Genomic DNA, 22583 nt, shown 5'->3' with positions numbered 1-22583 from the left:
AAAGTATATCATCATGTCATGCTACACAATGATTTTATTTCACCATCGGAATACATCTCGCATCCCATTTATCATCGGCACAAGGTCGGCATAAAAAACTTCAATACTAAAGCTTTTTTCAGTCATACCTTCCCGGAACTAACGTCGAGTGGAACCGCCTCCCTCCCAATATTGCAGCTATCGAAGATAATCAACCATTTCTCAATGCACTAACAACCTTTGTTTATTTTGGAGACTGTTGAAAATGTGTTTTAACAAAATTCACTGTATAGTATTGATTCTTTGTGACCTATATTACCCACTCCCCTCTGTAATGCCTTTGTTCCTGAGGGTATAATAAATAAATAAATAAATAAATAAAAAGTTTATTAGAGGTTTCATGGTTCCAGATGGATTGCCAAAAGTTTCTCAGCGTTCAGCGCAAGAAGGGCTACAAGTCTGTGGGACGGATAGCTACGGTAGTGTTACAGCCTCTCGTTATGGATGTAGCAAGTTCGTCTGCAAGCATATTGCCCACTATGCCTCTGTGGCCTGGCAAACAACATATTACAAATATGTTGTTGAGATGCATACATAGTACACAGACATGAGTAGAGGTCACTGACTACTGGATTTTTAGGGTTATGTAAAGATATTAAAGCTCTTAGTACGCTTAGAGATTCTGTAAATATGATAGCATTTTGTAGTTTTAATGCCTTTATGTGTTTTATAGCCGAGAGTAATGCATAAGCTTCTGTCGTAAAGATGCTCGTTTCTGCGTGCAGAATACTGCATTCCGAAAAGGATGGACACATTGCCGCATAGGATACGCCATTAGGCGACTTTGATGTGTTGGTATAAAATTCTGGACAGGAGAAGTTTGACTGAAGTTCCAGAAAGTGCATACGGATGTGCATCTCTGGGGCATGCTTTGTAACTTCGACAAATGACATGTCGCATTCTATCAGTTGCCACAACCGTGGTGGGAACAGCCTTGTTGGAGTTATAAGTGGATGTGTATTGGACACGTGTACTGATTATATCAGCGCGGAGGCGCATCAGTGATGCGCAGTGTGTACAGCGCACTGCATTCATGTCTTTATAAGCCACGCTATCAATAAACCTTTGCTCCTTCCTGCACTGATCATGCTGCTGTAAGCGTCGTCTCCCTTGGCACATTACATGGTGTCAGAAGTTGCTCCGCTGCCTGTCGACGCCTGAGGGAAATCGTACCTGTGAAGAACGCGTTATGGACCTGCTGAAGGCACCACAGCCACTGCGGCTGACAGGTAACGTCACGGAAAACTGGAAGCGTCTTAAGCAGAAATTTGAGTTATTTCTGCAGGCAACGGCGGCAAAGGACCAGCCGAAAACGGAAGCATCGAAGGCAGCCCTCCTGCTGAGCATGGCGGGTGACGACGCGCTGGACGTCTTCAACAACTTCCAATTCACGCTGGATGAAGACAAGACCGACTACAGTAGAGTGGTGAGAAAGTTTGATGCCTATTGTGCCGAAGTGAGCAATGAAGTGCACGAGAGATATGTATTTCGTTCAAGAAAGCAAGCGGAGGGTGAACCATTTGAAAAATTTGTTCGTGACCTGAAAAAGCAAGCAGCACAGTGTAATTTTGGCGTTTTGCAAGAATCCATGATAAGGGACCAAATCGTATTTGGCACGCATGATCCTAGACTACAGGAGAAAATGCTTCGTGACAGCCAACTGACTTTGCAAAAAGCAGAGGAAATGTGTAAAGCAGCGGAGACGGCAGCACAGCGAAACGAAGTATGGCGTAGCAGGAAAGACAGAGTCGATGCCGTATCGAGGCGCACGGCGCCACCCTCAAAAGAGCGGAAGCAAGGAAAAGAACAATTTCACTGTCGTAAGTGCAACTGCTGGCATAAACCGAAGCAATGCCCAGCGTTTGGAAAGAGGTGTCGTTTGTGCTACAAGCTGAACCACATTGCAAGTAGTTGCGTGTCAGCAGTAGTCAGCGAAGTAAAAAAACAGCAAGACGAGGACTTCGACATTCTTGAGATCACGACATCTAGTCACGAAAGGGATTGGACGGTTAAAGCCCAAGTTCGCAATCGCGAGATAAGCTTTAAAGTGGACATGGGGTCGCAGGCAAGCCTGTTTCCCATGTCAATTTACCGCCAACTGAGGGGTGCTGAAGAGTTGAAGCCAACGAATTCGGTGCTGAGGGCGTATAACGGCGATACCATAGCGAGCTATTGAACGTCTACGCAGGAAGTAATGCTTCGTAATACTTCTGCTACAATCACATTTTTTGTCGTGAAAAATGGCCGTCAGGCCATACTCGGGCTAGAAGCTAGTGAGGCTTTGGGGCTGGCCCAGTGTAAAGTAGGCACCGTAGACAAGATTTCCAACGACGGACTTCTCAAGAATTTCAGGCATGTCTTCGAGGGCCAAGGCTGTTTGCAGCAGGCATACAGCATGGTCCTGCAACCTGAAGCGGTGCTAGTCGTGCAACCAGCTCGGCGAGTTCCTTTGGCACTGGAAGAGCCTCTAAAGAAGGAACTTGAAAGAATGGTGCATGCTGGCATAATTGTTAAAGTGAACAAGCCTACCGACTGGGCCAGTCCTTTAGTTCTGGCAAAAAAGAAAGATGGCACGCTGCAGGTGTGCATGGGCCCCAGAGCTGTTAACAAGTACATAAAGCGGCAGCATTTTCCGCTTCCTAGGCGCGAGGATTTGGAAGGCCGTTTAACCAATGCCGCGTACTTCAGCTGTCTTGACGCGAACTCCGGCTGTCATCAGATACCGCTTGACGAGCGCACATCTAAGATCTGCACTTTTTCTTCACCGTTTGGGAGATACCGTTTTCTGCGTCTGCCCTTCGGCATTTCGTCCGCACCGGAGGTATTTCAACAAACCATGAGTCAAGTATTCCAGGGCCTACCTGGTGTGCTGGTATACATTGACGACATTTTAGTTTGGGGTTCCAGTAAAAAAGAACACGATGAACGGTTGACGGAAGTGCTTAAGGCTGCCGAGAAAGCAGGATTGGACTTTCAATGCGCAGAAATGCAAGTTCGGTGTGAAATCAGTCAAATTCCTTGGTGACGTCATAAGCTGAACGGGCATATCGCCTGACCCAAAGCTTATCGAAAGCTTGGCGAACATGCCAACACCAACGTCCAAGACTGACATCCAGCGGATGCTGGGAGTGCAGAACTATTTCAGCCAATTCGTGCTGCGGTTGTCCGAGCGAACGATGCTTTTACGAGAGCTTATCAAGTCCCGCACAGAGTTCCAATGGACAGCAAACCACGCGCAAGAGTGGCAAATATTAACGCAAGTTTTGACTACCGCCCCCCTGCTTGCAATCTTTGATCCGCAACGAGAAACTAAGATAATGTGCGACGCATCAAAGGAAGGTGTCGGTGCAGCATTATTGCAAGGCTACAATGGTGAATGGCGACCGGTAGCGTATGCATCTCGTGTATTAACCCGAGCCGAGCAAAGCTATGCACAAATTGAAAAAGACACACTCGGAATTTGTTTTGGCTGTGAAAGGTTTCACGAGTTTGTGTACGGAAGAAAAGTGCTTATCGAAACAGACCATAAGCCGCTTATAGCGATCGCGCAAAAGGAAATCGCTGACATGCCACCACGAGAGCAAAGATTCTTTTTGCGGCTACTAAAATACAACTTTGTCTTGCAGTACATTCCCGGGAAACAGCTGGTTCTCGCTGACATGCTGTCATGCTCAACGACTGACCAGGGCAAAGATCAAGTTGGCACTGCTTCTGGTACCACATACGACGTGGAGATCCATGCGGTGCAGTCCTTGGGCTACATGGTCACTTCCGAAACGCAGCGGTTACTGCAGCAAGAAACGTCTCGTGACGTATACCTACAAGCCGTGAGGAAGAGCTTAACAAGCGGGCAGCTGGTGAACGGGGAACTCAAGCCTTTTGCGAAAGAACTGTCAGTCGTTAATGGAATAGTACTGAAGGGCTCGAAAGCTGTAATACCGAAGAGTATGCGACAAAGCATCCTGAACAGGATACATGCTGGCCACCTCGGGTTGCAAAAGTGCAAAGAGAAGGCCCGAACTCTTGTATTTTGGCCCGGTCTGAACGACGATATCGCTGTGCTAGTAGAAAGCTGTGCAACCTGCCGAAAGTACGCGTATAGGCAACCACATCAACCACTTCTAATGCGGCCAGTTCCAAAATGTGCTTGGTATAGGGTTGGCATAGATATCTTTTCTTATGCTGGAAATTCGTATGTGGTTGCTTACGACGCCTTTTCAAATTTCCCTGAGGTTGAGAAACTTGACGACACAACTGCAGCAACTACGATCGCAGCCCTTAGCGCCATGTTCGCCAGGGGTGGAAGTTTGCACGGATAACGGACCCCAGTTTTCAAGCCATGAATTTGCCAGATTTGCCAAAATGTACGACTCCAACCATGTAACCTCCAGCCCCCGTTATCCGCAGTCGAACGGCTTGGCTTATAAAGGTGTACAAATTATAAAGCGCATCCTGAAAAAGACACGAGAGGCGAGGGAGGACTTCTGGCTGGGTTTACTAGCCTATCGCTCAACACCACTGGAAGATGGGCATTCCCCGAGTGAGCTTCTGCAAAGAAGACGACTTTGTTCTAACCTTCCTGACTTCGGCAGGGTGTCCTGGACCCCTGTGAGGAAGCACCACCAAGCCAAGGCCGGGAAGCCTTTGCCAATACTGCGCAGAGGCACAAAGGTGAGGCTTCAGGATGCGACTGCGTGGTCCCCAAAAGTGAAGGTCGTTGGTGAAACTGCTCCACATTCCTATTTGGTACAAACGCAAGATCACCGTGTTCTGCGGTGCAACCGCCGACATCTACTTAGGACGGGTGAACAGTATAGCGGTGAAAGTGATGACGACTGCGAGGAGATTCCACCATGTGAAAGCTCCCAGGCGCCGGCGCCTGCAGCACCAGCTGAACCAACAGCGCAAGCCTCCGAGGTGTCATCTCTAGAAACAGCCGTAGGATTAATGCTACCAGCAAGTGACGGCGATCCTTCGCCTGGCATCCAACAGACGCATGCTACTAGAAGGTCAACTCGTGTCGTCCGGCCTCCCCAGAAGCTTCACTATGATGAACATTTTCAGCAAGTGTCATAAGTTTTGGCCAATGTGTATATGTATCTAAGTCTCTCTTTTGTTTGTTGCCCGAGGGAGGATGTATCGGACACGTGTACTGATTATATCAGCACGGAGGCGCATCAGTGATGCGCAGTGTGTACAGCGCACTGCATTCATGTCTTTATAAGCCACGCTCTCAATAAACCTTCGTTCTTTCCTGCACTGACCATGCTGCTGTAATCGTCGTCTCCCTTGGCACGTTACAGATGCACATGTTAATTCATTTCCTATCTCAGTTTCCTCCCGTGTAGCAAGAAAGGTTTTCTCATTGAAGGTCGGTTTTGAAATAGTGTGGCAGACATCAAATCGTTAACGGTTTTGTAACAAGAGCGTTCAGGATTAGATTGCACTTTGGGAAAATATGTCAAGTTCTTTGCAGGTGGAGTGACCACTCATTGGATTCTACATATAAACATTGTATAGGACTTGTTCTGAAGGTGCCTGTGGCCAGGTGGATACCTAAATGGTGAACGGGATCCAAAATATTCAATGTACTTGGAGTGGCAGTGTGATACACCATGGAACCATAGCCCAGACGTGACCGTATGAGGCTCCTATACAAGTTCATTAAGCCGCCCCTGTCACTGCCTCGTGTCGTGTGTGCCAGAATTTTAATAATGTTAATTGTTTTCAAACATTTGGCTTTCAGATACTCTATATGTGGAATGAATGTAAGTTTAAAGTTAAGTATGACACCAAGAAATTTGGGCTGAATGTTCAAACGTAAGCGCTGACCATGGAGCTGGACACTAGGCTCTCGGACAAGACCCCTCTTCCTTGTAAAGAGGACACAGGAGCTTTTCTGCGGATTCAGCTTGAAGTCATTCTGATTTACCCATGCTGAGACTTCATTCAGCCCAAACTGAACGTCTCGCTCACACACTGTGATGTTACGCTATTTAAATGAAATCTGTACGTCATTACCATATGCTAAATAAAATATACTTTGTGGAATACACAAACATAAAGAGTTCATGTTCACAATAAAAAAAGGTACAGCCAAGTACGCAACCCTCTGGTACCTCAGTTTCCTGTGTAAATGACCTAGACAGAGCATTATGGTATGAAAGTACAGAAAATATGGTGTGAGAGATAACTTTCAATTATGCTAAGCGTGTTGCCATGGATAGGTCTCTGATAATGCGGTAGCACCATGTAGTGTCATAGGCCTTTTCAATATTTAGAAAAACTGAAAAGAAATATTGTTTATGGGCAAATGCATTGCAGATGTTTGCCTCAATGCACACATGATGGTTGGTTGTGGACTGACCTTCTCGAAAACCAGACTGATAGGGATCAAGCACGTTGTTCAATTCTAAGGAATGCGAGAGACTGCAATTAATCATTTTTTTGAAATGCTTACAAAGGCAGCTTGTAAGTGCTATGGGATGGAAGCTTGTTACCAAAGGTGGGTGTTTACCCTGTTTAAAAACTGGGACAACGATAGCTTCCTTTTGTGCCGCTGGAAGGTGTTTGTCTGCCCAAATGTTATTAAAAAGTGCAAGCAATGTAATTTGCGTGTCCCTGTGCTTGTTCTTCATCATGTCATACATAATCCCGTCTGCTCCCAGTGCAGAGCTTTTGCAGATGTTAAATGCTGCTCTAAGTTCAGCAATGTTGAATGGACGGTAATATAAGTCGTTTCCTATGAATTTGCGGTCCAGAGTCTTGCGTTCTTCTATTTCTTTGTGTTTAAGGAATGTCAAGAGCATTTGCCTGGTCTTCCAACCTGTTTCCCTGATTATTTACGAAGGGCAGTGGATGCAGTTCCTGCCCTTTTAGCCTTCTGAGTGCATTCCGTACTTTTATTTCTTGGGTATGCAAATTTATTCTTGACAGAAATTTCTCCCAGCTTGCTCTCCTAGCCTGCCATCATGTGTGCTTTCCCTGTGATTTAGACTGTTTGAATTCAACAAGGTCTTCTGCAGTTGAGTATCGGCACAGAATGCCCCATGCTTTGTTTTGCTTCCTCTGAGCTTGTCTGCAGTCGTCATTCCACCAGGGAACTAGTCTTCCACGTGAACGACCTTTTGTTTGAGGGATGAACTTTTATGCTGCGTCAATGATAAAAATAAATGGTAGTGCGCAGAGCCCTTTCCGGGTGCCGTGATGCGAAGTTTCTCTCTTTTGGAGCGGTCGAGAGATCCGTGGCGCTCCTTCGGTGCTGGCGCCGTCTAGATGGGTGTTGTGTACATCACTTCTTCAGGTGCACTGGACACATGCTCTTGCAAGCGGTGTCCCTGACGAGAAAGCCTCATTCCAGGGGACGAGACCCTTGAGGCCACCAGCCCGGAAGTCAATGGCCCCATCTGAGACAGCAGTGCAGCGCTAGATGCAGTCGCCGGGGAGGGGGACGGCGTCACTGTGTGTAGGTTGGATAGCTGTCGGAGGCCGTTGTGGCGCTGTCCCCAGATATGCCATTTCGACAACGCTGTTATTTGGCAGGTATGCTACCCGCTTGCGTGCCTCTTCGAACGATGTGTTCTCCTTTACTTTGAGTGTTACTATTTCTTTTTCCTTTTTCCAGGATAGGAGGACTTCGAGAATGCGGTCACAGTTCATGCAGTGTGGAGCATTCTCACAACTGTCACATGGGTGTTCTTGGGCACTGCATTTAGGGCAAGTCTTGCGACCTCGGCAGTTCTGTGAACGGCGGCCAAATCTTAGGCAATTAAAGCATTGGAGATGACTGGGGATGTACGGTCTGACCAGGATATTTATGTACCCTGCCTCAATGGTCTTGTGCAGCGTACATGATCCGAAAGTTAGAATTAGGTGCTTTCTTTCGATCTCATTGCCATCACCACTCATCTTAATTCTCTTGACATTGATCACATTCTGATCACTCCAGCCTTCTAGTAGTTCAGCTTCAGTCAGCCCCATCAGATCAGCATTGGAAATGACTCCACAAGTGGTGTTGATAGTGCAGTGCAGGGTCACTGTTACTGGGAGATCCTCGAATGACACTAGATTAGATAGTTTTTAAAGGGACACTAAAGGTTACCAGAAACTCAAGTTAAAGTGGTAGAGCAATGTTCTAGAACGTCTAAGGCATCAATACAATCGCGAACAGAGCTTTAGTAACCGAGACATTGAGGTAAATGCATGACACAATTTGAGACCCCCCAGCGACATTCCGGTACTAGCCTGATGATGAAAGCACTCCTCATAATTTGTGTTACTAATACTCAAATACTCGTATTAAAAATATCATTTCATTCGATTATAAGAAGGAAAAGAATGCTACTTGTCTACGTCCATTCGATTCTAAGAAAAAATAACATTTTGTCGTTACCCTTCAGTAATATGGGCGGTAGAAAGGTTTCGTTTTCGCTCGACTCTGCACGCTCGACTCTGCACCACGCACGCTTTGGAGTTTCAGTAGTTTCATTATCGCGTCGTGCTGTGAGGGTTCTGCTGGCTCGCGAAACTTTCATTTGGAACAAACAGCGAGAATGCCACGTCCATGTGATGTCGTGGGAAGCCCTCGTTGCTTTCCTGCTCCGGAGAGCCGGTGTCGAGGCCGCCGTCGTAGTATGCAACGACGCCGGCAGCGCGAGCCCTCAGCAGCAGGTCGCGCTCGTCAGTGCTCAAATCACTGAAGTTGAGCCCACCATCACGAGCCAATCTGTCATTGTCAGGGTCTATAGCGACGAGTGTCGAAGTTTGCGTCATAGAATGAAGCACACTACAGTAGCGAGCAAAAAAACAGCGCTAAACGACGGGACGAGCGAAGGGACACGGACAACAGCGCTGACTAACAACCAAAGTGTCTTTATTCCTTCAGTCAGCATATATATGCTCCGCCGCTATCTGAAACCACAGAATCTACAAAATTGCGCATGCAATGGGGGAATTGCAACTAATGTGATAGGAAAGCAATCTCCTTCGGAAGGAGAGAAATGGACGGAAGGCTCACACATGCTTCGCCACTAACGTGAATGTGGAATGCTTCGGATATAAGGCGTGCGCGTTCATCACGATATTTTGACAGATAGGTTACACCTTCGAAAGATGGCTTGCAGCCGCATTCATTGCAATGCAGAGACAACTGACTATCTTTTGCCCGTTTTTGAAATTTGTTGAAGTGCTCGCGCATGCGGTCATTGATGCAATGCCCCGTTTGGCCGATATAAAAACGCTTGCATGAAAGGGGGATCTTATACACCACACAGTCACAACAGTCACCAACAAACCTCTGTCTGTGCTGTTTTTTACAACTTTTTTTGTTGTTCTTGCTTACCCTATTGACTTGGTGGCACAGGCTACCTAACTTATTTTTGGCAGTAAACAGCAACCTGACGCCTGCCCTGCTGACAACCTTTTTGAGATTGTGCGCAACCGTTTGCCGTGAGCAAATCTCGGATAAAGCAGCTGCCGACTGCTTTCCTTTGAGGTTCGTTGCGAGGCTTTCAGCGATGCTGGTCAAAAGTGGTACCGAGAAACCTGCCAGCTTCAGTCTGGCTACTTGCTTTTCAAAGCTTACATCCACTTGGTGGTCACATGCAAGCTTCGAAAAGCAAGTAGCCAGACTGAAGCTGGCAGGTTTCTCGGTACCACTTTTGACCAGCATCACTGAAAGCCTCGCAACGAACCTCAAAGGAAAGCAGTCGGCAGCTGCTCTATCCGAGATTCGCTCACGGCAAACGGTTGCGGTTATACCATATGTTCACCAGGTTGCGCACAATCTCAAAAAGGTTGTCAGCAGGGCAGGCGTCAGGTTGCTGTTTACTGCCAAAAATAAGGTAGGTAGCCTGTGCCACCAAGTCAATAGGGTAAGCAAGAACAACAAAAAAAGTTGTAAAAAACAGCACAGACAGAGGTTTGTTGGTGACTGTTGTGACTGTGTGGTGTATAAGATCCCCCTTTCATGCAAGCGTTTTTATAGCGGCCAAACGGAGCGTTGCATCAATGACCGCATGCGCGAGCACTTCAACAAATTTCAAAAACAGGCAAAAGATAGTCAGTTGTCTCTGCATTGCAATGAATGCAGCTGCAAGCCATCTTTCGAAGGTGTAACCTATCTGTCAAAATATCGTGATGAACGCGCACGCCTTATATCCGAAGCATTCCACATTCACGTTAGTGGCGAAGCATGTGTGAGCCTTCCGTCCATTTCTCTCCTGGTATGCGGACGCTTCAGAACGCATTTTCTCTTAAAATAAGTCTCACCTTGGCACGAAACAAGCGTTTCGAGGTTTCTGGGATGGCATTTCAACAGTCCACGTTGACTTAATAGTAACCTTTAGTGTCCCTTTAATGTTGCTTGTTTTCATGGAGGTCCAGAAGGAGATCACCACTTGCCAACTTGGAGACTTTATAACCTGGACCAAAAGCTTCAGTCAGTGTTTTCGTAACAAGAAAAGGTGAGATCATTCTCATTGCCTTTTCTTCTTTCTCAGAATGTATTACACGAACTTGCGGAAAATCGTGGAAAATATTTCGGCCAAAAAACATGAAAACTTCATCGGTGCGCCCTCATTTCTGAGGGCAATCAGGAAATGGGGGGAATGAACCTGCCATATGTAAAGGTGGGTTGGTCAGCAGCAATGCCAGCCACTCACCATGGAGCCCAATGAGGAAACACTGCAGGACCTGGAAAGGACAGGTCCTACAAACGCCGGCTATACGCCACTACTATAACTAAATATGGTATACCCAAGGTTGGCTGCCCGCACAAGGTTAACCCTTGCCATGGGGAAATTCTGAAATGAGAAGGGAATAGAAGACGGGACAAATGAAAAGGCGAGAGAAAAAGACAGATTGAAGAGGAGGACAGGAAAAGGCGACTGTTAATTTTCTCCTGGTGGGTCATTCTGGAGGAAGTGTCTATGTGATGCAGAGGCCAAAGAAGTGGGGGGCCTTAAAGATCCGAACACCCGGCAGTGACTGAACCCCCAGGATCCTCCTTTCACCAGACACGGCTAAGCCGTGCACAGCTACACGTGGGAGAATCCAACCTTTGTGTGCTCCGGTACGTGGTGTCACAACACACCAAACGCCTGCTGACACAAACGCCCCTGTGGGGGTGCCTTTCTGGAATTGACACTATTACCATGGTTGACCCACTGGTGTCACCAATGACACCAAGCCACCATTTTGGTCATCTGCCAAAATTGCAAGTGACCCTGTCGCCCTTCTTGTAGCATGGCTTACTTTCCTTATAGCTGGGCCACTGCTCAGAATGTGTAATATCTCCCTCTTCACCTTTCTTGGGAATGACAAGGTCATTGAGCCTTGCTTTGACAGGATAACTTAGCATATGGTCTGCTGGGGATGTTCTATTCAGATGCGGCACTCTGTGGTACATAAGCAGCCACTGACCAAGTCGGAGCTTGAGCTCTCCTCCTTCCCTCTTTTTGAGGCCATCCTTCCTTGTACGGACTGCGTGTCCTGCCAAGCCATTTGATGCCTGATGGAAAAGAGCAGTTCTGAGATGCTTGATTCAATTTCCTTTAACAAATTCTTGGAAGGGATGACCAGTAAATTGTGTTCCATTCTCTCTCACAGTACACCTTGGTAATCCAAAACTTGCAAAAATTTCATACAGGTGTTCCACCGTTTGCTCAGAAGTGGCATTTGTTACAATGAGCACTTTGAGCCATTTTGAATTTACGTCAACCACTACAAGAAGCATTTTCCCCTCGCATGGTCCAGCATACTCTTAGGCGCAAGCGCGGTGCGAAGTAAAACAAAAAACACACAGACATTCGGTTTGTGTGTTTTATTATTTCTCTAAACTTCAATTCGTCAATTCAAGCAACAGATCGCATAGAGAAGAGATGTCTTGAATAATTCTTGAAGTCACGTGTCACCATGAGTGATGTCACACTGCGGACACGATTACGTAGGCGCACAGGCACTATTATGTCACCGTCCAGCTTGGTGCGTGGTGGCCACGAGTGAAGAGGGAAACAACATTCGGATTGAAATTTCACATCTTTCCGCGGCACGTAGCGATGTAAGACTTTGCAGACACGATTGTTATCACGCAATGTATGCTCTGCGCCTGTAAGCTCAAAATGGCCAGACCTGGTGAGGGACCCTTTAAACTTTATCTTGTTTTTTATGTATCAATTTTTTCCTGCACGAAAATCAATAAACCTTCAATACGCTGCCAACTTTGTATCCTTACTGAACGTGTATTAACCCTCACTTTAAAAGGAAATTGCACGTTAGTGCATTAAATTTTTGTTTATGCTGGTTGTAACAAATTGCAGTAGTATTGTAAGAAACTACTTTGCCGTAACTATGCCTGCCTTTCCTTGCTCCTCTCTCTCTCTACCTCCTAAGAACACATGCAACAATGTGGAAGGCAGGAAAACACCTTGTATTTATAAACAGTAGATAACACATTAATCAAAAGAAATTAAAATATTGCAGTGAAGTCAGCCGGTTGCATCTATTCCTGCGAATGATTGCATCCTTTTAAGTGTGGATGGTTCTTGCATGTCCACAGCTAATCAAGTGTACAGACATATCACGAGGCATAAGCCATGCCCGATAAGAGAGAAGCAAAGTTGCTTATAAGTTTACATGTACTACTGCAAAAATCCATATAACCATATCCTGTCATTACTGCCTCTATAATTAAAGCACCATGTAACTTGCAAGATATACAAAGACAGCATGACATTTGTGTATCTGAATCTTATTTTTGTTAGGTTGTGAGATGCAGCTGCTTACTGATTTATTCCATGGTATGATTTAATGGCATGCATGTGCAGACTCCCCAAAATTCTACTCGGCTTAGCTCACGCATGCTCAGATAGCCAAAATTTTAGTCAGCCAAGCTTGCTCCGACACATATTCACCAAAATGCTACTCAGCCAGGCTCACACGAACTCAGCCTCATGGTTCAGTCCAAGTTTCAATGAGCTAACGCTCGAGTTTGCCGACCTACATATACATTACATGACACTAAAGTTGTGACCAGTGCAGTGCATAAGCAAACACTGTATATGAGTCCATGTTGCATCGAATGAAAATAAGGACAATTGTGCATATTGCAGGTTTAGTGTTATAGAGTTTAGTTGACCAGGACAAGGAGGTTTGCCTCATGTCGATCCAACAAGTATACGAGATCTGCATCATATTTTTTGCCAATACAGTTGGCTATGTTGGCCATTACTGGGTGACCACATTTTGTGCATTTCAACACAAAGTTGAATAAATGACCACGGTTCAATATATAAAAAGATGCTTACGTCAATGCAAGTGTAACAATTAGAACATTACTAACATATGCACATAAAAAGACGCACACAGATGCTAAACACATGTACAGACAGAATTGCACTTCAGCTAAGTTGGCCGCAATCCATTGCAAAAAATGCATAGGACAACACTGCAATGAGGCCACACATGGTAACCAAGCAGTTACAATGAGGTAGCCACTATGGACGCTGGTGCAGTCTGCAGCCGGCCACTTAACCACTCTAGACAAGTGTGTTCAGTCTGTACTTGTACCTAATCACACTTTTACTGTCTATATCTTAAAGGGTCTCTCTACGCTGACATGACAACACCACTTTTTTTGCTATAGTCACAGCATGTGAAAGAGCCTTTAGAATTGAGTAAATACTCTAATCATAGATTATGAGCTATGGTTATTGCTTGAAAATCTTCCTGAGGCAGGCTGAAAATAGGTGTTTTCGACAGGAGATGACATGTGTTCAACACATTCACTATCCCCTAAACTCTGTCATAAGGGTCAGGTGCACGCATGCTGACTGAAGAAGCGTAAGTTAGGGCGTGTTGGTATTCCATAACTGAGGTTTTTTAGCGCACGAGAAGGGACGAAAGACAGTGGCGAGACGAGGACACAGCGCTAACTTCCAACAATGGTTTTATTCCACAAAGCGGTACACACATATATATAGGTAACACACACAACCGTACGCATGCGCATATGTACTGATTTCTAGTCAAATGAGACAGCAACGAGACATGTGTTATGGAAAGTTAAGATCTTATCAAAGATGAAAGAACGACCATGCATAGCCAACAAAAAATTTTTGTAATTGCAAGATTAAAATGTAATCTCCATCAGGCCACCTTCTGTGTCACGTTTAAAAAAGCGAATTCTTTACTTGAAAGATCTATTGAAGGCGCGCTAACACAAGCGCTCCCTAAACTAGCAATCTTCGCCGCTTCAATAATCTCACATGTTGTTTGCGCTGGGCTTCTTCCTATCACCGTGCACTGTTTATAAATGGGAGTGCACCCATGCTTTCTGCAGTGAAAAGCCAGATGCCCCACTCCTCCAATTCGCACATTATTTGCGTGTTCACGCAACCTGTCATTTAGGTACCTTCCCGTTTGGCCGATGTATTTTTTGCCGCACGACAGGGGTAGTTCGTACACGATATTGTTCTCGCAATGAACGTAGCGTTCCTTGTGATTTGTCCGGCAACTGGGCTTCTCAGAACCACAGTAGCTGGCCTTGCACAAGTTGGACAGCTTGATTGGCGCTGAAAAGATGATGCTTACATTTGTGTTACTGCCAATCTTCTTCAGTCTGTGCGAGATATCGTGGATGTACGGTATGATTGCGCGTTTCTGCTTCACTCTCGCATTTTCCGGTGAAGTAGACTCCTCATCCTGTCGTCCGCGTTTTGTGGTCTTAAGGAGACCTTCGGCCACAGCTGTGATGATGTGCTGCAGGAAACCGGCCTGTTTCAGGCGATCTACTTGCGCCATAAAACTGAACAAACACTTGTGAGGACACGAGCGGCGAAGAGCATTCATTAGGGTTGACTTTGCAATCCCCCTCTTAACCAACTTAGAGTGGCCTGATGTAAATGGCAGTAGCGGTTTTTTCGCCCTTGGTTCATATGCCCAGCACAGCTGGTGTCCCTCAAAAAACATTCTTAGATCGAGAGATTGCAAAGTACCATCCTGTGGCGTTTCATGCGTGACAGTGAGCGGTTGTAAACACTTGCTGATTATTGAAGCGGCGAAGATTGCTAGTTTAGGGAGCGCTTGTGTCAGCGCGCCTTCAATAGATCTTTCAAGTAAAGAATTCGCTTTTTTAAACGTGACACAGAGGGCGGCCTGATGGAGATTACATTTTAATCTTGCAATTACAAAAATTTTTTGTTGGCTATGCATGGTCGTTCTTTCATCTTTGATAAGATCTTAACTTTCCATAACACATGTCTCGTTGCTGTCTCATTTGACTAGAAATCAGTACATATGCGCATGCGTACGGTTGTGTGTGTTACCTATATATATATGTGTGTACCGCTTTGTGGAATAAAACCATTGTTGGAAGTTAGCGCTGTGTCCTCGTCTCGCCACTCTCTTTCGTCCCTTCTCGTGCGCTAAAAAACCTCAGTTATGACTGAAGAAGTTCGAATTTTCTGGCAAAGGCCAATATTAAGATCAAAATATTTAAAGTTCACTCATTTAAAAATGCATGGACACCATTCAGGACCTGTTGTTGAGATCGAATTAAACAAGAAATCGAACTAACTGACTTTGAATTAACAGACATGCCTGCAAAGTATCTTACAGTTCAAGGTTGTCTGTCTTTTGTAAATGTAACCAAGCCTGACGCACAGCACTGGGAGGATTGTGACACCACTTTACCTTTCGAGGGACAGCCCCCAGGCAATGCAACGAACGTCAGGCGGCAGCCCCATGGGTTGCAGCATTTCTGGGCGGAAGAGACCCGAGTTGCCCACTTCGACCCAGCGACCAAGGCCCGGGTGGAAGGCAAAGACCTCCATGGAAGGCTCTGTGTACGGGTTGTAGGCTGGCTTGAAACGCACCCGCTCCATGCCGAGATGCGCAAAGAAGCCCCCAATCAGTGCTTGAAGGTGGCCCAGCGTCAAGCCCCGGTCGGCCACTAAGCCCTCGACTTGGCAGAACTCAGCCAGGTGTGTAGCATCCAGTGTCTCATTACGAAACACCCGGTCAATGCTGAACAGCTTGCAGGGCACAAAGGGGCGCTGCTGGGCCAGCGCATACATCATGCGTGCACTCACGGCTGTCGTGTGCGTGCGCAGCAGGTTCTTGCGTGCCTCGCTTTCTAGCCACGGGCTCTGGTAACCCTGCGACCCATGACCCCCCACTGAGTGCACCTGCTTGACAGCCTCCACGTACGATGACACCGGCAGCCGATTGCACTCGCTGGGTTCTGCGAGGCACAACAGCAGAGTGCTAAGCTGGTGTGGTTGGAATATTTCTTACAGGAGAGACACGATACTGAAACGTAAACAATGCACACCTTCTAAAGAATGCCCGCTCATAAATATTTTACCTGGGCATATACAGTAGAACCTCACTGATACGATCCCATTCTGTGCGACTTCCCAGTGCCAACATTTGCGTTTGAGAACACAAAAAAATAATCTAATTGAGTTACACTTATTTTTTTTACCGGTTCACATGTTCCTGGAAAACACAATTTTTTGACACCAACATTCTATACATACATTGCCAAACTATGATTGTATGATACATTTTCTGGCCACTAGATACCGTGTAAACAAGAAAATGCACAGGGTGCGATAGAGAGCAGTAGCCGCCCACCGCGGCAGCTTCACCGCAATACTTACCCGCCAGTCTCACATAAAAACGCCAGCACGCATTCACTTTATCATTCTGGTACCAGTATATCTCCTCCCAGGTCGTCGCACACAATATTCACAGCTACTGCTGCCAACTCTAGCAACATAACCATCTTCACTTATCTGTTTCACAGCCCGGTGCCGTTGGAAGCATACTGCATGTTTTTAATAGGCGATGACCTAAACATGCCGCCGTTTCATGCTGCAGACTGCGATTTTAAGAAAGGTTTTCGGCTGCTAGATCTTATGTAAACAAGAAAAGGCATGAGGCACGTGCAATCGCGTACAGTAGCTGCTCGTGGCATCCGCTTCTCCACTATACTCGCCCACCCACCTCATGTAAAAATGACACTGTGCACTCAGTTTCTTATTACGGTGCCAGCAATCTCCTCCTGGTTTGTTGCAGGCCACATTCATAGCTATCGCCGCCAACCTCATTACGATAAGCATCTTCACCGTTATGTACTGCAGTGTACTGCATACTTTTAGTAGGTGATAACCCAGATGCGCCGCCATTCCCTGCTGTGGGCAGCGCAATGTGAGCATCACATTTCACTCCTGCGGTATCTGACGTCGTCCACTAGCTTTTGTTTTAGTTTCTCGTCGCCGTCCTAAAACACGGCGCAATAGCAAAATAACAAAATGCATCTCAGGCTGCCAGAGCCCCACCAGCTTGATGCACAACGGCATCTCGTGCCACAACGATTTGCACAATGTTTCGCATTACGCATGTGCCAACTACAGTTCAATCTGTCTAATTTTTTTTACTTCGGATCGTACGTTTTTTCGGTTAGTACATTTTTTCCCACATTTTTTTTTTTTTCAAGGAAGCACAAATGAGTTTCTACTGTACATTCTCTTGCTCTTGCATTCACTCAATTTGGCGGGCAATCACACTCATGCTTCTGTTAGTGTGTGTGCACCAACCTATGGCACTTGCAATGGCCATTCCAGTCACTCACCAGAATTTGCTTGTGTTTGCACTCATCAACCTATGTTACAGACACCACAAGACATAGTGGCTATGGCATTCTGCTGCGGAGCACAAGGTTGCGGGTTCAATTCCCAGACGCAGCAGCCATTTCGATGGAGGTGAAACACAACACATTTGTGTACTCAAATTTATGTGTACATTAAAGAACCCCAGGTGGCCAGAATTAATTCAGAACCCTTCACTATGGCACCTCTCATAGCCCCAATGTTGCCTTGGGACATTAAAGCATAGAAACCAATTAATTAGACAACTGAGGGGGGGGGCCATGACCGTGCTGCTCTAAGCATGTATGTGCCCGAAACAACGCTGCGCTATAACAACAAAGCAGCTGTGATGCATACAACACAGAGGAAGGTTTTCAAGAAGCATGTTCACATGTTAGCCACTTTTTGGAACTCTGTGGCACAGTGGAAAGCACAGACCCTTCCAGCTAACAGAGGTCTGCTGCTCTCATCTATCACGACACATATTGACACGTATATTTGTTTATTTTATTTTCGGGGGCTGCATTTTGCCCACTAACAACTTAATGTTAGCACAAGATGTGCCTGCATAAGTTTGAACTTACTAAAATGTTACCGTTCATTCCATCTGTTGTCTATGTTCTCGCCAAACCTTGTGTACTAAGAGTGTATGAGCGACGTGAATAGCATTACCCTTTTCTGGAAGGTATGCGATATGCTGAAACCTTTGACAAATGATGTATAAAAGCCAATTCACAGATCAGATTTCGATGTTCGATGAGTGTGCTCACCACTATCACTGTGCTACTTGTTCTGCTGGGTACAGGTTAACCCAAAAAACAGTTTCGTGACTGCATTGCACCACTGTGGTTGTTCACTGTTGCTACAACGTGAAATATCAACTTACAGGAAAAGGAGAAAATCCCTCAGGGCCCTCATCAGCTCCTTCTTCACAATTGAAAAGATATGCTTTGCGCTTACTACAGGGAAAACATCCCTGTGACCATTCCGTACATTTTCCCCTTGTCCCGTTTATAAGCTTCACCTTGTGAACAAAGGGCCCTTAGAGTCCCACAGTGCAGTTTTCTGTCTTCTTTTTCGTGCTTCTCCTTCTTTTAGTTGCTACAGCAAAGAAAAATATCTTAAAAGGGCAGGATATTGTGGGTTTAGCCAAACAGAAGATTAGGCTAGTTGGTACTGACATAGCAAGATGTACTCTAGCACGGTAGACATGGCAAAAGAGAAAAGTAACGCAGCACCGATTTGTCTTTGTGTTACCTAGCTTCGTCGTGTGTCACGTCTATTGCACAATGGTACATCATATTATTGTAGCCTTAGCACAATATTGTTACGTAGGAAGACACCGACGAAAAGCTATTTACAAGTATATTTACAAGGCGATACGCCGCAGTTGACCAAGAGGCAACAGCCCGCGCTAGCTTCCAATCGTCGTCTTCGTCTTCTTCCTGCTCGGCTCTTCGTCATTGGAAATACTACCCCGTAGCACTACCCCCGGCGGCAAAAGCGCCGTCCCGGAGCGACTAAAGGCCGGACTCTGAAGCAGTGTAGTAGCTCTTGAGCCTACTGACGTGCACGACATCACTAGACTCCAAAGTAGATGACGAGGTTGAGCTCACAGGAGCAATTTCGTACGTCACAGGCGTCACCTGGCGCAGCACGCGGTAGGGCCGTGTGTATCGCGAAAGGAGCTTTTCGGAAAGTCCGACGTGATGAGAGGGCGACCACAGGAGCACGAGTGCACCAGGTGAAAACTGTACGTCACGGTGGTGGGCGTTGTACTGACGCTGCTGCGTGGTTTGCGAGTCCGTTAGTCGAGCACGGGCAAGCTGGCAAGCATGATCAGCGAGGGCGATGGCGTCGCGCGCATACTCGGTTGTTGAGGTCGCAGCAGGAGGAAGTACCGTGTCAAGGGGCAAGGTCGGTTCGCGACTGTAGAGTAGATAAAATGGAGAAAATCCGGCGGTGTCGTGCCGGGAAGAATTGTAAGCAAAGGTGACGTAAGGAAGGGCAACGTCCCAGTCGTGGTGGTCCTTCGAAACGTACTTGGACAGCATGTCGGTAAGAGTACGGTTTAACCGCTCTGTCAGGCCATTGGTTTGAGGATGGTATGAGGTAGTCCGCTTGTGTTGAATAGAGCAGGAACGCACAATGTCGGCGATAACTTTCGAGAGGAAGTTACGACCACGGTCAGTAAGCAGCTGTCGCGGGGCGCCATGCACTAAGATAATGTCACGCAAGAGAAAGTCCGCGACGTCAGTGGCGCAACTGGTAGGTAGAGCCCGCGTGATAGCGTATCGTGTGGCGTAATCAGTTGCGACGGCTACCCATTTGTTCCCAGAGGATGACATGGGAAAGGGATCAAGGAGGTCTAATCCAACACGAAAAAACGGTTCCACAGGGCGGTGATCGGCTGCAGATGACCGGAAGGTAGCACCTGAGGCGTTTTCCGATGCTGGCAGGGATCACAGGCAGCAACATAGCGTCGGACGGAGCGAGCGAGACCAGGCCAATAGAAGTGGCGGCGGACGTGGTCGTACGTGCGGGTTACCCCAAGATGTCTTGCAGTGGGTGCGTCATGCATCTCAAAGAGCACAGTCTGTCGTAGATGTTTTGGCACGACAAGAAGAAGATCAGGGCCATCAGGGAGGAAGTTCCTTCGGTACAGAATGCCGCCCTGGAGGACATATCGGCGAACGGATGCGTCGGTAGGTGTAGAGCGCAGACGCTCGATGAGTACTCGCAGCGATAGGTCTCGGTACTGCTCATCGGCGATGTTAGCGAAGGCAGACATAGAGAAAATGCCGTCGGCGCTACTACTGTCGGCGTCGTCAGGCTCGTCTACCGGGTAGCGAGACAGGCAGTCAGCGTCCTTGTGTAGTCGGCCAGATTTGTAGGTGACAGAGAACGAATATTCTTGGAGGCGTAAGGCCCAGCGACCAAGTCTTCCTGAAGGGTCTTTCAATGAGCATAACCAACAAAGCGCGTGATGGTCTGTGATGACGGAAAAGGGTCGGCCATATAAGTATGGGCGCAACTTCGCAACCGCCCAAACTAGGGCCAGACACTCACGCTCAGTGATTGAATAGTTGCGCTCCGCGGGCGAGAGGAGCCTGCTGGCGTAAGCGATAACACGGTCGTGGCCACGCTGGCGTTGTGCCACTACTGCGCCAATTCCGTGACCGCTGGCATCAGTACAGACTTCGGTAGGCGCAGAAGGATCGAAATGGGCGAGAACGGGAGGCGTTGTGAGAAGATCGATGAGAAGCGAGAATGCAGAGGCCTCGTTATCGCCCCACTGGAAAGGGGCGTCTTTTTTCAAAAGCTCGGTTAGTGGTCGTGCTATGGCCGCGAAATTTTTGACGAAACGGCGGAAGTACGAGCAAAGGCCGATGAAGCTGCGCACATCCTTGACACACTTCGGAACAGGGAAGTGCGTAACAGCATGGATCTTGCCTGGGTTCGGTTGCACTCCGTTCGCGTCAACGAGATGTCCAAGGACGGTAATCTGGCGACGGCTGAATTGGCACTTCGATGCGTTGAGTTGCAGACCGGCTCGCCGAAAAACATCCAGGACTGCTGAGAGGCGCTCGAGGTGCGTAGCGAATGTTGGGGAGAATACTATAACGTTGTCCAAGTAGCACAGACACGTGGACCATTTGAAACCGCGAAGAAGGGAGTCCATCATGCGTTCAAAAGTGGCAGGAGCGTTACATAGGCCGAACGGCATCACCTTGAATTGATAAAGACCGTCGGGTGTTACAAAGGCAGTCTTCTCGCGGTCGAGATCGTCCACGGCAATCTGCCAATAGCCGGAGCGAAGGTCAATAGAGGAGAAATAGCGAGCACCGTGGAGGCAGTCAAGGGCGTCATCAATCCGAGGTAGGGGATACACGTCCTTTTTGGTAACCCTGTTAAGGTGCCAACAATCCACGCAAAAGCGCCATGAGCCGTCCTTCTTTTTTACCAGCACAACCGGTGACGCCCATGGACTACATGACGGTTCAATAATGTTCTTGGCAAGCATTTTGCGAACTTCGGTGTGAATAACTTGACGCTCAGCCGGGGATACTCGATACGGGCGGCGATGAATAGGAGGGGCATCTCCGGTATTAATGTGATGTTTAACAGCTGTTGTTTGGGCCAAAGGGCGATCGTTAAAGTCAAAAATATCTTGGTAGGAAAGCAGAACGCGGTAGAGCGCACGAGCGTGCTCGGACAGCAGGTCGGGTGCAATCATTTTCTGTAAGTTGGCGATAGTACAAGTTGCCGACTGCGATGGTAGAGGAGGATCGGGTGAATTGTCGTCTACTGAAATCGATGCTACAGAGTGATCCTCGAATGAGCAAAGTTGGGCCAGAGACATCCCGCGTGGCAGCACTTGTGTCGTCAAGCCAAAATTGACCACTGGCAGGCAGACGCAATTTGCCGTAATAGATAAAACTGTATGAGGCAGTGTGATCCCATGTGTAAGGAGGACGTCTTGCATAGGAGCCGCAATGTAGTGACCGTCGGGCACTGGTGGGGATGACACGAAGTCAACGTAAGTCAGCGCCGAAGGTGGCAAGCGAACGAAGTCGACGGAACTGAGGCGAGTAAGGTGTTGTTCAGCGGGATCCAGAACAGGCAGGTCGAGGCGGAGAGTACTGGCGGAGCAATCGATGAGAGCAGAATGTGCGGAGAGGAAGTCGAAGCCGAGGATGATGGCGTGGGGACAGTGGGCGATGACTGTGAATAGCACGGTAGTGGAGCGATTGGCGAAGGAGACGCGGGCGGCACACATACCAATTACAGGGGCTGTTCCGCCATCGGCGACATGGACAACAGGCGTCGAGGCGGGCGTGATTATTTTCCTCAGCCGGTTACGAAAGTCCGCGCTCATTACCGACAAATGCG

At 47.3% G+C, this 22583-nt stretch overlaps 1 protein-coding gene across 1 annotated transcript in view; it reads right to left on the bottom strand.

The window, feature by feature from the left end:
- alpha-PheRS (phenylalanine--tRNA ligase alpha subunit) overlaps positions 1–22583 on the bottom strand; it is a 98758-nt gene that overhangs the window by 7149 nt on the left and 69026 nt on the right. The window contains exon 5 of the mRNA XM_075671381.1: positions 15730–16279. Within this exon, the coding sequence (XP_075527496.1) occupies positions 15730–16279 (550 nt within the window). The remainder of the gene's footprint in view (positions 1–15729; positions 16280–22583) is intronic.

Source organism: Dermacentor variabilis, chromosome 10 (assembly GCF_050947875.1).
Source record: "Dermacentor variabilis isolate Ectoservices chromosome 10, ASM5094787v1, whole genome shotgun sequence".
NCBI lineage: Eukaryota > Metazoa > Arthropoda > Arachnida > Ixodida > Ixodidae > Dermacentor > Dermacentor variabilis.
The sequence above is the reverse complement of the archived record's forward strand: the minus strand, read 5'-3'. Positions and strand labels throughout refer to the sequence as shown.